The sequence below is a fragment of the Mycteria americana genome, chromosome 27, assembly GCF_035582795.1.
Source record: "Mycteria americana isolate JAX WOST 10 ecotype Jacksonville Zoo and Gardens chromosome 27, USCA_MyAme_1.0, whole genome shotgun sequence".
Lineage (NCBI taxonomy): Eukaryota > Metazoa > Chordata > Aves > Ciconiiformes > Ciconiidae > Mycteria > Mycteria americana.
Window position 1 is genome coordinate 2,213,673 of NC_134391.1, and position 14,394 is coordinate 2,228,066.

At 65.5% G+C, this 14,394-nt stretch overlaps 2 protein-coding genes across 3 annotated transcripts; both read right to left on the reverse strand.

Annotated features, from left to right (window-relative positions):
• Nucleotides 1–177: 177 nt before the first annotated feature.
• CHMP2A (charged multivesicular body protein 2A) lies at nucleotides 178–5,825 on the reverse strand. Of its 2 annotated transcripts, none has more exons than XM_075525767.1 (6): nucleotides 5,565–5,825; nucleotides 3,261–3,442; nucleotides 2,323–2,502; nucleotides 1,618–1,748; nucleotides 855–916; nucleotides 178–319 (listed from the first exon to the last, which is right to left on the reverse strand). In XM_075525767.1, the coding sequence occupies exons 2-6, from the start codon at nucleotides 3,426–3,428 to the stop codon at nucleotides 198–200; spliced, it is 663 nt and encodes a 220-aa protein (XP_075381882.1). In that variant the 5' UTR covers nucleotides 3,429–3,442; nucleotides 5,565–5,825; the 3' UTR covers nucleotides 178–197. The 2 variants fall into 2 exon arrangements, with proteins under 2 accessions (XP_075381882.1, XP_075381881.1); XM_075525766.1 differs by having other exon boundaries at nucleotides 5,518–5,822.
• A 2,265-nt stretch (nucleotides 5,826–8,090) lies between these two features.
• On the reverse strand, nucleotides 8,091–14,056 carry UBE2M (ubiquitin conjugating enzyme E2 M). Its single transcript, XM_075525768.1, has 6 exons — nucleotides 13,304–14,056; nucleotides 12,310–12,404; nucleotides 11,788–11,826; nucleotides 10,892–10,995; nucleotides 10,580–10,643; nucleotides 8,091–8,288 (listed from the first exon to the last, which is right to left on the reverse strand). Exons 1-6 carry the CDS (start codon nucleotides 13,410–13,412, stop codon nucleotides 8,148–8,150), a joined length of 552 nt encoding a protein of 183 aa, XP_075381883.1. The 5' UTR covers nucleotides 13,413–14,056; the 3' UTR covers nucleotides 8,091–8,147.
• Between the last annotated feature and the right edge of the window lie 338 nt (nucleotides 14,057–14,394).

Sequence of the window (14,394 nt, forward strand, 5' to 3'; positions counted from 1 at the left end):
GAGGTCGCCGGCGGGGCAGCTCCGGGGTCGCAGGTCGCTGAGGTCAACCCCGGGGTCGTAGGGCACGGGGGGGCGGGGGGGGGGGGTGGAGGGGGGTCAACCCCAGGGTCGCAGAGCAGCAGGGGTCAACCCCGGGGGGGGGTCGCAGGGTCGCCGGGGAGGGATCCAGTTGGGGGTCAGGGGTCGGAGGTCAGGGGTCAGTCCCGGCGCAGGTTCTTGAGCCGCTCCTCCAGGTCGGCGTCGGCGTCGGCCAGCGCAGCCGCGGCCTCGGGCGCCCGCCCCTCCCCCGCTGCCAGCGACCCCCCCGGCGGGGGCAGGGCTGAGGGCAAAGGGCAGAGGTCAGGGGGTCGCCACCTTCCATCACCCCCCTCCAAATGCCCCCCAGGCCCCCGAAATACCCCCCCCCCCCCCCCGACACCCCAAGTACCCCCAGACCCCCAAGTATCCCCCCAAATCCCCCCCAGGCCCCCTAAATACCCCCGTGCCCCCCACAATGCCCCCCCAGACCCCCCAAATCCCCCTCCCAGACCCCTGAAATACCCCCCGACCCCCAAAATGCCCCCTCCCCCGCTTCCCCAATGCCCCCCAGGGTCCCTTAAATACCCCCCAAATGTCTCTCAGCCCCCTAACTACCCCCCCATGCCCCCCCCAGACCTGTATCTACCCCCCCACTACCCCCCAGACCCCTCAAATACCCCCCCTACCGCCAAAATGCCCCCCCCCCCCCCAGCTCCCCAGTGCCCCTCAGGACCCTTTAAATACCCCCCAAATGCCCCCTCCGGATGTTCAACTGCCCCCCCAAAATACCCCCCGACCCCCCAAATTGCCCCCCCCCCCCCCCCAGCCCCACTCACTGGCCAGCTCGTCGGTGAGGTTCAGTCCCAGCTCATCCAGTACCTGTGACACCACCGCGTCGCTGCGGGGGACAAGGGGGTCAGGGGTCACGCCGGGACCCCCCCAATGTCCCCTGCCCCCCCCCCCCCCTCCCCCCCCCCCCCCCCCCAATGTCCCCTGCCCTGCTCTGTCCCCACCCGGGGTGTCCTCAACCTTCCCTGTACCCCATATCCCCTCCGTGTCCCCACCCCTCCCCAGCCCACCCACGGTGTCCCCAGGTGTCCCCCCGTGTCCTCAGCTCCACGTGTCCCCACCTTCCCGTCCCCTCGTGCCCCGCTGTGTCCCCATGTCCCCACCCCACCACGTCCTTGTCTTCCACGTTCCCCGTGTCCCCCAAATCCCCGTATCCATGACCCAAATGTCCCCGTGTCTCTGTCCCCTCGTGTCCCCACCCCACCACGTCCCCTTCTCACGTCTTCCTCCCCGACCTCACGTTCTCAACCCCCCACGTCCTCGCCCCACCGCGTCCTGCCCTGTGTCCCCACCATGTCCCCACCCCAAACGTCCTCGTCCCCCCACGTCCCATCCCACCATGTTCTCCTTTCCCCGTCCCCTTGTGTCCCCACTGTCCCCATCCCCCACATCCCCATCTCCTCTGTCCTTGGCCCACCACGTCCTTCTCCCACGCATCTCCCCCATGTCCTCCACCCCAGTGTCCCCCGTCCCTCTCCCCACTGTGCCCACGCCACCATGTCCCCCTCCCCCCACCGCCGTGTCCCCCACCTCTCCTCCTCATCGTCCTCATCCCCCATGGCGTCATCGATGGCGTCGTTCATCAGCTCTTCTTTCATGTCCATAATCTCCGCCTGCTTCTCAAACTCCATCATGATCTTCTGGATCTGCGGCAGCTTCAGCTGGGGGGACGCAGGAACACGGCATGTGGCACACAGGGACACGGGGATGTCCCCATGGCCACGTTGGGCACTTTATGATGGCTACAGCCTCAGGTATGTCCCCACGGCCACCCCGGGTGGTTTGCGGTGGCTACGGTCTTGAGGATGTCCCTATGCCCACCTCAAGTGGTTTCTGGTGGCCACGGCCTCAGGCACATCCCCTGGGGCATCTCATGGTTGCCACAGTCTCACAGACATCTTCACGGCCACCCCAAGCAGCTTGTGGTGACCATGGCCACAGGGATGTCCCCCTGAAGCAGCTGGTGGTAGCTGTGGTCTTGGGGACATCTTCATGGGCAGCCCAAGGCAACCTGTGGTGGCCACAGCCTTGGGGGTCTCCACTAGAGCAGCTTGTGGTGGCCACAGTCTTTGGGATGTCCTCACAGCCACTGCAGGGCAGCTCATAGTGGCCACGTTCTCAAGGACATCCCCACGGCCACCCCAGGGCAGCTCACGGTGGCCACAGCCTTGGGAATATCCCCATGGAGCATCTCACAGTGGCCACAGCCTTAGGGACATCCCCGCGGGCACCCACCTGCCGGTTCATGGTGGCCATGGCCTTGGTGACGCCCTTCATGGCCTGGGCCATGGAGTTGTTGGACTTGAGGGTCTGGATCTTGAGGGACACGGCCTGGACATTGGCCCTCATGGTGATGAACTTCTTCACGTAGCGCCGCGTCCGCACCAGGTCCTTCGCCATAATCTTCACCGCGTCCTGAAGGTCGGAGGGGGAAGATCGAGTGCCCACGAGGTCCCCCAAGAAGCCTAGGGGATCTCCAGGGACCCCTCTGTGTCCTTCAGGGCCCACCACGGTCCCCACCACCATCCCAATGGTCTCCTGGTCCCCTTGTACCCACTGTGGTCACTTGGGGACTTCCACGGTGTCCCCCCAGTCCCCACCGTGTCCCCTGGTCCTCTCCATGCACCCATGTCCCAGCCACGTCCCCTAGTCCCACCATGGTCCCCGGTCTCCCCCCAGCATTCGAGTCCCCTCCATGGTCCCTGGGTCACCACTGTGGTCCCCCAGTCCCACCACTGTGGTCCCCCAGTCCCACCACCGTCCCCCAGGTCCCCTCCACGTCCCCTAGTCCCACCATGCTCCCCCCAAGTGTCCCCATCCTCTCCGTGTCCCCACCGTGGTTGCCTCCAAGAGTCCTGGTCCCCTCCGCGTCCCCTGCTCCCGCCCGTGTCCCCTGGTCCGCTCTGCAGTGCCCTCTCCCCACTGCAGTCTCTTGGTCCCCTCCGTGTCCCCATGTCCCCTCTGCGTTCTCCTGTCCCCACCACGTCCCCTGGTCCCCACGACAGTCCCCTGGAGCCCTCCGCATCCCTGGGTCCCCAGCAAGTGCCCTGGACTGCTCCGTGTCCCCTCGTCCCCCCCTGTGTCCCCTCGTCCTCTCCGTATTCTCCCATCCTCACTACAGCCTCCCGATGGCCTCCACGTCCCCTCCGTGTCCCCCGTTGGTGTCCCCTCACCATCTGGCCCTGCTTGGCCATCTTCTTGATGTCGACGATGATCTTTTTCTCCTGCGTCTCCAGCTTCTGGCGCTCACGGTCGAGCTCCCGCATGGCGCGGGCCAGCGCCCGCTGGTTCTGCCGCAGCAGCTCCTCCGGCGTCTTCCGGCGCCCGAACAGCAGGTCCATGGTGACAGCGGCACCTGGGGACGCGGACGGGGGGACACGGACATCGGGGAGAGGGATGGGGCACAAATGGGAGGGCACAGACACGGGGGACACGGGGACGTGGTGGGGCATGGATATAGGGGACATGGTGGGACATGGGGACATGGTGGGACATGGATATGGGGCACACGGGGACGTGGTGGGACATGGATATGGGGGACATGGTGGGACATGGGGACATGGTGGGACATGGATATGGGGCACACGGGGACACGGGGACGTGGTGGGACATGGATATGGGGCACACGGGGACGTGGTGGGGCATGGGGACATGGTGGGACATGGATATGGGGCACACAGGGACACGGGGACATGGATATGGGGCACACGGGGACGTGGTGGGACACGGGGATGTGGTGGGGCATGGATATGGGGCACACGGGGACGTGGTGGGGCATGGTGGGACATGGATATGGGGCACACGGGGACATGGTGGGGCACGGATATGGGGGACATGGTGGGACATGGGGACATGGTGGGACATGGATATGGGGCACACGGGGACACGGTGGGACACAGGGACATGGATATGGGGCACACGGGGACGTGGTGGGACACAGGGATGTGGTGGGGCATGGATATGGGGCACATGGGGACGTGGTGGGGCATGGGGACATGGTGGGACACACGGGGACGTGGTGGCACAGGGGGACGTGGTGGGACATGGATATGGGGCACACGGGGACATGGATATGGGGGACACGGGGACATGGTGGGACATGGATATGGGGCACACGGGGACACGGTGGGACACGGGGACATGGATATGGGGCACACGGGGACGTGGTGGCACACGGGGACATGGTGGGACATGGATGTGGAGGATATGGCGGGCAGGGAGGGGGTGACATGGACATGGGGGATGTGAATATTGGGGAACGAGGACATTGGGGACATGGGGGGACACAGGGGGGACACAGTCACGGGAGACGTGGCCGTGAGGGACACAGAAGACCAAGGACAAGGGGACCACAAGCACGGTGGGCACGTGGATATGGGGGGACACGGAGACAAGGGGACACAGATGGGGGGGACATGGAGGACATGGGCGGGGGGACAGAGGGGACAGGAAGAAACGGGGGGTGGAGAGCGGGGGGGACACGGGGGGGGGGACACGGGAGGGGCAAACAGAGACACGGGGGGGACACGAAGAGGGGGACAGGGATGGGACACGGGGGGGGACACCATGACGCTGTGTTGGGTCTGTCCCAGAGCACCCCGCTGCCCCCCAACCCACTGACACCCCCGGGGGCCACCAATACCCCCCCGGGGCATTTATTACCCCCCCAGGGGCCACCAATACCCCCCCCCCGGGGCTTTTATTTACCCCCCCTGGGCCCAGCTGCCCCCAAATCCCCCCCCCCAGCTGATTTACCCCCCTAGGCCCCGCCCCTTCGCCATGGCAACAGGAAGCCCAGCCAATCACCAGGCGAGGAGGACGCTCCTCCCCCCCCCGCCTCCTTCCTCTCTGTGGTTCGTCTCCTCCCAGAGCGTCCCCACGAGTCCTCCCGCCGCCAGCTCTTTGGTGCAGGCCTAGAGCGCCGCCCACCGCCCCTCCCCCGCCGCCGAACCTTCTGCACTGCCGAGGCCGCTCTCTATGGTCTCGGGGGCCCCTCCCGCCCCCGGCGGACCCACGACTCTATGGTCTCCCCGGCGCCGATGGCGGCCCCTCCCCGCGAGTCCTTTCTAGCCCCCCGGGAGCTCAGGGGGCCTCTCTATGGTCCCGGGACCCGCTCACGCCCCCGCGTCACCCCGGTACCGGCCGCTCTGGCCCGCTCCTCTCTGTGGTATTACCGGTACCGGGCCCCTCTAGACCCCACCCTGGCTCTATGGCCCTCCCGGTACCGTGCCCCTCTGCCGCTCCCCCCACCATGGCCCCCCGTACCAGGCCCCTCTGCTCCCACCCCCCTCAACTCTATGGTTCCCCGGTACCCGACCCCTCTGCTCCCGCCCCCCGCTCTATGGTTCCCCGGTACCGGGCCCCTCTGGCCCCCCGGCGCTCTCTATGACCCCTGGGGGCCTGTCCCGCCTCCCCCCCCCGGCCCCTCACCCCGATCCTTCCGCGTCTCCCGGTCTCTCCCGCGCACTTCCGCAAACCTCGTGACGTCACCCGGGCTTCGGTCACGTGGCGAGGGCCGGACGTCACGGCCTCGCCCTCCCGGTGGTAAACCAGCGAGAAGAAGCGGCTGGAGCGGCCACTTCCTTTACGGGGGGCGGGTCACCGAGAGGGGCCGGCCAGAGCGGCACCTACGGGAGTGAGGGCGGCCCCTGGCGGCGCGGGTGTACTGGGACTGACTGGGGAGCACTGGGACAGACTGGGGGATACTGGGACGTAATGGGCAGCACTGGGACAGAAGGGGGGGACACTAGGACAGAGAAGGGGCACTAGGACATAGTGGGGGGGACACAGGAGTGTACTGGGGGTGACTGGGCTATACTGGGAAGGGCATCAGAACATACTGGGAGGAACTGGGCTATACTGGGAAGGGTATCAGAACATACTGGGGGGCACCGGGATGAGAAGATGGGACTTTACTGTGAAGCACTGGATGTACTGGGGGAAAACTGGAGCAGACTGGGGGCACTGGGAGACACTGGGTCAGGGGAGACTGAGCCAAGCGGGGGCAACTGGGAGGCAGTGGGGGAGCTGATACTGGGCATACTGGGGGGCACGGGGACAGGCGAAACCATGCATACTGGGAGCCCTGCAACCAGAAGCTGGGTATACTGGGCATACTGGGGGGCACAGGGACAGGCGAAACCATGCATACTGGGAGCCCTGCAACCAGAAGCTGGGTATACTGGGCACACTGGGAGCCCCATGACAGGGAGCTGGGTGTACTGGGCACACTGGGACTGGGAACTGGGCACACTGGGAGCGGAGTATACTGGGAGCACTGGGACAGGGAACCGGGCATACTGGGCACAGTGGGATTGGAAACAGGTTGTACTGGGAGCTCTGGGACAGGGAACTGGGCACACTGGGTGTGCCGAGATGGGTAACTGGGCATACTGGGAACTGGGAGCCCTGGGACAGGGAGCTGGGTGTACTGGGCACACTGGGATTGGAAACTGGGTGTACTGGGATCCGTGGGGAACGGAATTGGGCATACTGGGATTGGGAACTGGGCATCCTGGGAGCCCTGAGGCAGGCAACTGGTCATACTGGGAGGCCTGGGGCACATAACTGGGCACACTGGTATTGGGAACTGGGCATCCTGGGAGCCCTGAGGCAGGCAACTGGGCACACCGGGACTGGGAACTGGTCATACTGGGAGCCCTGGGGCAGGCAACTGGGCATACTGGGCACAATGGGATTGGGAACTGGACATACTGGGGGGCCTGGGACACACAGGGATCAGGAACCGGGCACCCTGGGAGCACTGGGGCAGGCAACTGGGCATACTGGGCACACTGGGATCGAGAACTGGCCATACTGGGAGTCCTAGGGCAGGCAACTGGGCATACTGGGCACACTGGGATCGGGAACTGGCCATACTAGGAGCCCTAGGGCAGGCAACTGGGCATACTGGGCACACTGGGATCGGGAACTGGCCATAGTGGGAGTCCTAGGGCAGGCAACTGGGCATACTGGGCACACTGGGATCGGGAACTGGCCATACCGGGAGTCCCAGGGCAGGCAACTGGGCATACTGGGCACACTGGGATCGGGAACTGGCCATACTGGGAGCGCTAGGGAAGGGAACTGGGCATACTGGGCACACTGGGATCGGGAACTGGCCATACTGGGAGCCCTAGGGCAGGCAGCTGGGCATACTGGGCACACTGGGATCGGGAACTGGCCATACTGGGAGCCCTAGGGCAGGCAGCTGGGCATACTGGGCACACTGGGATCGGGAACTGGCCATACTGGGAGCCCTAGGGCAGGCAGCTGGGCATACTGGGCACACTGGGATCGGGAACTGGCCATACTGGGAGCCCTAGGGCAGGCAGCTGGGCATACTGGGCACACTGGGATCGGGAACTGGCCATACTGGGAGCCCTAGGGCAGGCAACTGGGCATACTGGGCACACTGGGATCGGGAACTGGCCATACTGGGAGCCCTAGGGCAGGCAGCTGGGCATACTGGGCACACTGGGATCGGGAACTGGCCATACTGGGAGCTCTAGGGCAGGCAGCTGGGCATACTGGGCACACTGGGATCGGGAACTGGCCATACTGGGAGCGCTAGGGAAGGGAACTGGGCATACTGGGCACACTGGGATCGGGAACTGGGCATACTGGGCACACTGGGATCGGGAACTGGCCATACTGGGAGCCCTAGGGCAGGCAACTGGGCATACTGGGCACACTGGGAACCATGACACCAGTAACTGGACACACCGGTCTCCCTGCAGCAGGAAACGGGGCGCACCGGGGCCAAACTGGGCCCAACTGGAAACACCCCACCCCCCCCCCCCCATCCCAGTTTAACCAGTTTAACCAGTAAGACCCCCAAAGCCGTAATAAGGGGGGGGGGGGGGGGGCTCCACCGCTCGTTACCGTCGCCCTTTAATCACCCGCAAGAGCAGCGCTGGGGGGGGGGGGGGGGGTAGAGGAAAAGGAGGGGGGGGGGCCCCCCCCCCCGCCCCCGGGGGGGCAATAAATAGGGGGGGGCGGGGAAGGGGGAGGGGGGGGGGGGGAGTTGGGGTACGGGTGGGGGGGGGGGGAGGGGGGGGCTACTTGAGGCAGCGCTCGAAGTAGGTGGCCCCGACGTAGCCCCCCCGCAGCGAGCGCTGGACGTTCTGCTCGAAGAGGCGCCGGTTGCTCTGCAGCACCTCCGCCGCCTCCTTGTTCAGGGGGTCCTCGGGGTTCGGCTCCTGGGGGGGGGCGGGGGGGGGGGAACACACCCCGATTTATTTGGGGGGGGGGGGGCCGGTACCCCGTCAGCTTTTAACTACACCCCCCCCCCCCCCCAAAACATAAAGAAAATACAGGGTACTGTATTATGGGCACTGGAGGGATTGGGAGTGACCACTGCGGGATGGGGGGGCTTGGGGGTGCTTAGTGGGGGGGCCCCCCCCGTATTTAGTGACACCCCCCCCCCCCCCCGTCAATATTTAGTGGTCCGCCCCCAAATTTACTGGGATTCCTTAATGGCCCCCCATACTCCTTAATGCCCCCCCAATACTGCCCCAGGACCTCTTAATGCCCCCCATATTCCTTAATGCCCCCCCCAATATTCCTTAATGTCCCCCCCAATACTGCCCCAATACCCCTTAATGCCCCCCCATACTCCTTAATGCCCCCCCCAAACCCCCCAGGACCCCTTAATGCCCCCCAATACTCCCCAGGACTCCTTAATGCCCCCCCCATACCCCTTAATGCCCCCCAATACCCCCCAGAACTCCTTAATGCCCCCCCCAATACTCCTTAATGCCCCCCAATACCCCCCAGGACTCCTTAATGCCCCCCCCAATACCCCTTAATGCCCCCCAATACCCCCCAGGACTCCTTAATGCCCCCCCATACCCCTTAATGCCCCCCAATACCCCCCAGGACTCCTTAATGCCCCCCCCAATACCCCTTAATGCCCCCCCATACCCCCCAGGACTCCATAATGCCCCCCCCCATACCACTTAATGCCCCCCAATACTCCCTGGGATTCCTTAATGCCCCCCCCCAATACCCCTTAATGCCCCCCCAATACCCCCCAGGACTCCTTAATGCCCCCCCCAATACCCCTTAATGCCCCCCCCAATACCCCCCAGGACTCCTTAATGCCCCCCCCAATATCCCCCAGGACTCCTTAATGCCCCCCCCACTACCCCTTATTGCCCCCCCATACCTCTTGGGACTTGTTAATGCCCCCCCATACTGCTCAATGCCCCCCCCCCGGGACACCCTAATGCCCCCCCAGAGCACCCCAATACCCCCCTGGTACAAATTACGCCCCCAATAACTGCCCCCGATACCCCAATTACTGCCCCCGATACCCCCCCAGTGCTCCCTGATACCCCCCGAGCCCCCCCCAGACCCCCCGAGCCCCCCCATCCCCGTTGGTAGCCCAAGTACCCCCCCGATACACCCCACCCCCACCCCCAATAGCCCCAAACCCCCCTAATACCCACCCCCATGGGGGTGTTAACGGGGGGGGGTGCCCCCCAGGGGGTGGGGGGGTCCCACGGTGGCACTGGGGTTGGGGACAGGCTGGGACAGGCCCAGGACCACCCAGTGTCCCCATGAAGTGACCAAATGTCTTCGTGGGGTGTCGCCAGGCCACCGGGGGTCACCTCGGGGTGTCCTCAGGCCACCAGGGGCCACCTCAGGGTGTCTCTGGGTCACTGGGTCCCCCCCCTCTTTGGGGTGACCCAGCATCACCAGGTGGCCCCAAAAGGTGTCCCATTGCCACCAGGTGCCACCTCGGGGTGTCCCAAGGTCACCAGGTGCACCCAGGAGGTGTCCCATTGCCACCAGGTGCCACCTCAGGGTGTCCCGAGTCACCAGGTGCACCCAGGAGGTGTCCCAAGGCCACCAGGTGCCACCTTGGGGTCTCCCAACATCACCAGGGGCCCCTAGGACATGTCCCAGGGCCACCGGGTGACCCCAGGAGATGTCCTAAGGCCACCAGGTGCCCCCAGGAGGTGTCCCAACATCACCAAAGGCCCCTAGGACATGTCCCAGGGCCACCAGATGCCACCTCGAGGTGTCCCCAAGGCTACTGGGTACCCCCAAGTGTCCCAACATCACCAAGGGCCTCTAGGACGTGTCCCAGGGCCACCAGATGCCACCTCGAGGTGTCCCCAAGGCTACCGGGTACCCCCAAGTGTCCCAACATCACCAAGGGCCCCTAGGACATGTCCCAGGGCCACCAACCAGGTGCCACCTCGAGGTGTCCCAAAGCCACCGGGTGCCACCGTGGGGTCTCCCAACATCACCAAGGGCCTCTAGGATGTGTCCCAGGGCCACCAGATGCCACCTCGAGGTGTCCCAAGACCACTGTGTGCACCCGGGAGATATCCCAAGGCCACCAAGTGCCACCTTGGGGTCTCCCAAGGCCACCAAGGGCCCCTAGGACATGTCCCAAGGCCACCAGGTGCCTCCTCAGGGTGTCCCGAGGCCACGATGGGTGCCCCCCACCCACAGGCACGTGTACCCCAGCGGTACTCACCAGGAAGAGGTACTGCAGGCCGTAGATGATGGAGTTTATCGTCAGGACGGGCTTCCAGTCCTCTCTGGGGACAGAGCCGGGCATCAGGGGGGACACCGGGGCCACTACAGAGGTGGCCATGGCCACCCCAAGGTGACTGTGGCCATCCCATGCCCACACTCGAGGTGCACGGGGCAACCGTTTGCCCCCTCGTTCCCACCCTGCCAGGTCTCTGGGCCAGGTGGGGACCCAGATCCAGCTGTGGCCACCCCAGATGTGGCGGTGGCCACCCTGGAAGTGGCAGTGGCCACCCTGGAAGGGGCGGTGGCCCACCTGAGAATGTTGAGGCAGACGTTGCCCTCCAGGTCGATGTTGGGGTGATAAACCATCGTCTCACACTTCACCTTCGGCGGGTCGTGGGGATATCCCTGGCCGACCTGGGGGTAGGGAGCGGGCACAGTGTCACGGCTCGGCCCCCCCCACGGCCACCAGCCACGTCTTGGTGGCCACCTACCCCTACCCCAATCCCTAGCGTGGACATCTGATTCCTAGTCACGTCTTGGTGGTCACTGGTCTCACAGCAGTGGCCACCAGCCCCTGGATCCTCCCCCCAACTCGCAGTGGGGACATGTGGCTGTTTATCACGTCTTGGTGGCCGCAGGTCACGTCTTGGTGGCCGCCAGTTTCTCGTCCCTACCTCAAACCACACAGCAGACGCAGCCAAAGGTCACATCTTAGTGGTCACCAAACCCCAGCTCCCATCTTCAACCCACAGAGATGGAAGCACGGCCTGGTCATGTCCTGGTGGCCACCAAGTCCCCCCACCTCACCTCCAATATAGAGAGTGAAGACATGACCACTGGACACATCTTGGTGGCCACTAGCCCCTACCCCAACCCATGGGGTGGACGCTCCAGCTACCTATCACATCTTGCTGGCCACCAACCCCTGGTCCCGGTCCCAACCCACATGGTGGCCACAAGTCATAGTTGGTTATATGCTGGTGGCCACAGATCAGGTTTTAGTGGCCACCTGTCTCCTGCTCCCTATCACAGGACAATTTCATGGCTGTGGGTCCCACCTTGGCAGCCACAGGTCCCACCTTGGTGGCCACCACCCCACTGCTGCCACCCCCAGCGCCTGGGGCAGCCATGTGACCACCGGTCCCATCTTGGTGGCCCCAGGATGGGTGTTGGTGGCCATGGAATTCCCCTCGGTACAGGACTGACCTTAAAACTGAAGACGAATTTCCCTCCCTTGTAGAAGCCCTGTAGGAGAGACAGACGTCACTGGGGATGGGGACACAGGGGGGACACAAGGGACAAGGAGGGGACGCGAGGAAGGTAGGGACACCAAGGGGACCCCAAGGGACAAGTGGGGACAAAGAGGGGGGCAGGGAAAGGATGGGAAAATGGGCAAGACCCACAGGGAAGGGGGGGGGGGCACAGGGGAACCCCAAGGGGCATGGGGGTCTTCCGAGGGGACACAGGGGTGACAAAGGAGGATGGGGGTCCCAGTGGGGACACAAGGACACTGCAGGGATGGATGGGGACCCCAAAATGGGGGGGCAGGGGGAAGAGACAGGGAGACAGGGGGATGGGGGGAGCCAGGAGGACACACAGGGACAGGAGGGGACAAAGGGAACGGGGGATTCCAGGGTGGGACACAGGACCCTGGGGGCAGGATGGGGGGGACCCAAGAGGGTGACAAGGGGACAGGGGGGTGACAGGAGGGTGACAGGGGGACCTCACCTCGTCGGGGCAGATGAGGAGGCGGAAGTGCAGCAGGTCGTCCTGGTCGGAGAAGTCAATCTCACACGTCTTGGGCAGGTTCAGCTCGTTGATGTCTGGGGGGACACGGGTGAAACACGGGGACACGGCTCAGTGGGGACACGGACGAGTCGGAGGCACATGGACACATGGCTGGGGCCACCCCGAGCCCACCCCCCCCGGCTGGGACATCCCAGGCCCAGCGTGGCCCTACTGGGACCAGCGTCCCCTCCCCAGTACCCTCAATTGGGCCCTACCAGCTGGGTGCTACTGGGAACAGCATCATTTGCCCCCACCCATGTTCCTAGTGGGGCCCTACTGGGACCAGTACGTTCCCCCTACCAGGGCCCTACTGGGACCAGCCTGTGCCCCCCACCGGGGCCATACTGGGACCAGTACATGCCTCCCACTAGGACCACTATGTTCCCCCCACCGGGGCCCTACTGAGAACAGTACACGCCTCCCACCAGGGCCATACTGGGACCAGTACGTTCCCCCCACAGGGGCCCTTCTGGGACCAGCCTGTGCCCCCCACCAGGGCCCTACTGAGACCAGTACGTGCCTCCCACCAGGGCCATACTGGGGCCAGGCTGTGCTCCCCACCAGGGCCATACTGGGACGAGGCTGTGCTCCCCACCAGGGCCATACTGGGACCAGTACGTTCCCCCCACTGGGGCTCTACTGGCACCAGTACCCGTCTCCCACCAGGGCCCTACTGGGACCAGCACGTTCCCCCCACCAGGGCCATACTGGGACCAGCCTATGTCCCGCACCAGGGCCATACTGGGACCAGCCCGTGCTCCCCGCTTAGGCCCCACCGGGCCCCGTTCCCCTCCTGTTGGGCCTCGCCAGGCCCAGGCCCCCCCCAACACCCGGAGCCGGCCCTGGGCGCCTCCCCCGCGGCCGGGCCGGTCCCGGCGGGTGCCGGGGCAGGCGGGGCGGGGGCTGGGAGCCGCCAGGCCCCGGGGCCGGTCACCTTTCTGGATGCGGAGCTGGGCGGCCGAGGCCTTTTTGCTGGTGCCCTTGGTGCCGCCCGCCGATTCCTCCTCCTTCTTCTGTTGCTTCAGCGAGAAGAGCTTGATCATCCTGCCGGGCCGAACCGGGCGGGGGCCGGGGGGCGGGGGCCGGGCCGGGCCCGGCGGCGGCGGGAGCCGGGCGGGGCCCCCCCCGGCGGGGAGGAGGGGGCGGGCGGCGGCGCAGGCGGCAGCGGGAGCCGGAGCGGGGAGCGGCGGCGGCTCTGAGGCGATGGGGGATCGGCGACGGCCGGCGCCGCTCGGCAACTTCCGGAAACGCTTCGGGGCTGTCCGGAAGGGGCTTCGGGGCTATCCGGAAGGGTCGGGGGAGACTTCGGCGCCCTTCGGGGCTTTCCGGAGAGGGCTCGGGCTGGCGCCGAACGCACTTCGGCTTCTTCCGGAAGGAGAACGACTCGTTCCGGGGTCGTCCCCCGCCGCTTCGGCTCTTTCCGGAAAAGCTTTCGGCTCTTTCCGGGAGAGCTTCGGGTTCTTCCGGAAAGGGGGGAGGGGGCTCGATGCGTTCCGCCCCGCCTCGGGTCTCTCCGGAAAGCGCCGAGTGCTGCCGAGCAACGTCGGCTCTTTCCGGAAGTACCGCGGGTTCGGCTTTTTCCGGAGAGGGGAGTCGGGTTTCTCCGGAAGGAGAGCGGGCTGGCCGCCTTCGGCTACCCGTCGGAGAGCTTTCGGCTCCTTTCGGAAAAGCTTCGGCTCTTTCCGGAATACCTCGGCTCTTTCCGGCAGCGCACTCTCCTCCCCGCTCCCTTCGTGTCTCAACGGAAAGCGTCGGCTATTTCCGGAAGTCTCCCCCCACACACACACACCCCCGCCCCAAACTCGGCTCTTTCCGGAACGCTTCGGCTCTTTCCGGATTCCTCCATACTTCCACCAGCCAATCCTGCGCAGGGGGAGGAGCTTAAGGCACCGGCCCAGCCCTGCAGTGCGGTGCCAGGGAGAGGGCGGGCCTTTACCCCTATGGGCGCCGCCATCTTTCTCATGGGCGTCACCATCTTTATTGAGGGCATGAGATGTGGGCGGAAAGACGGGCCCTACTGGGACC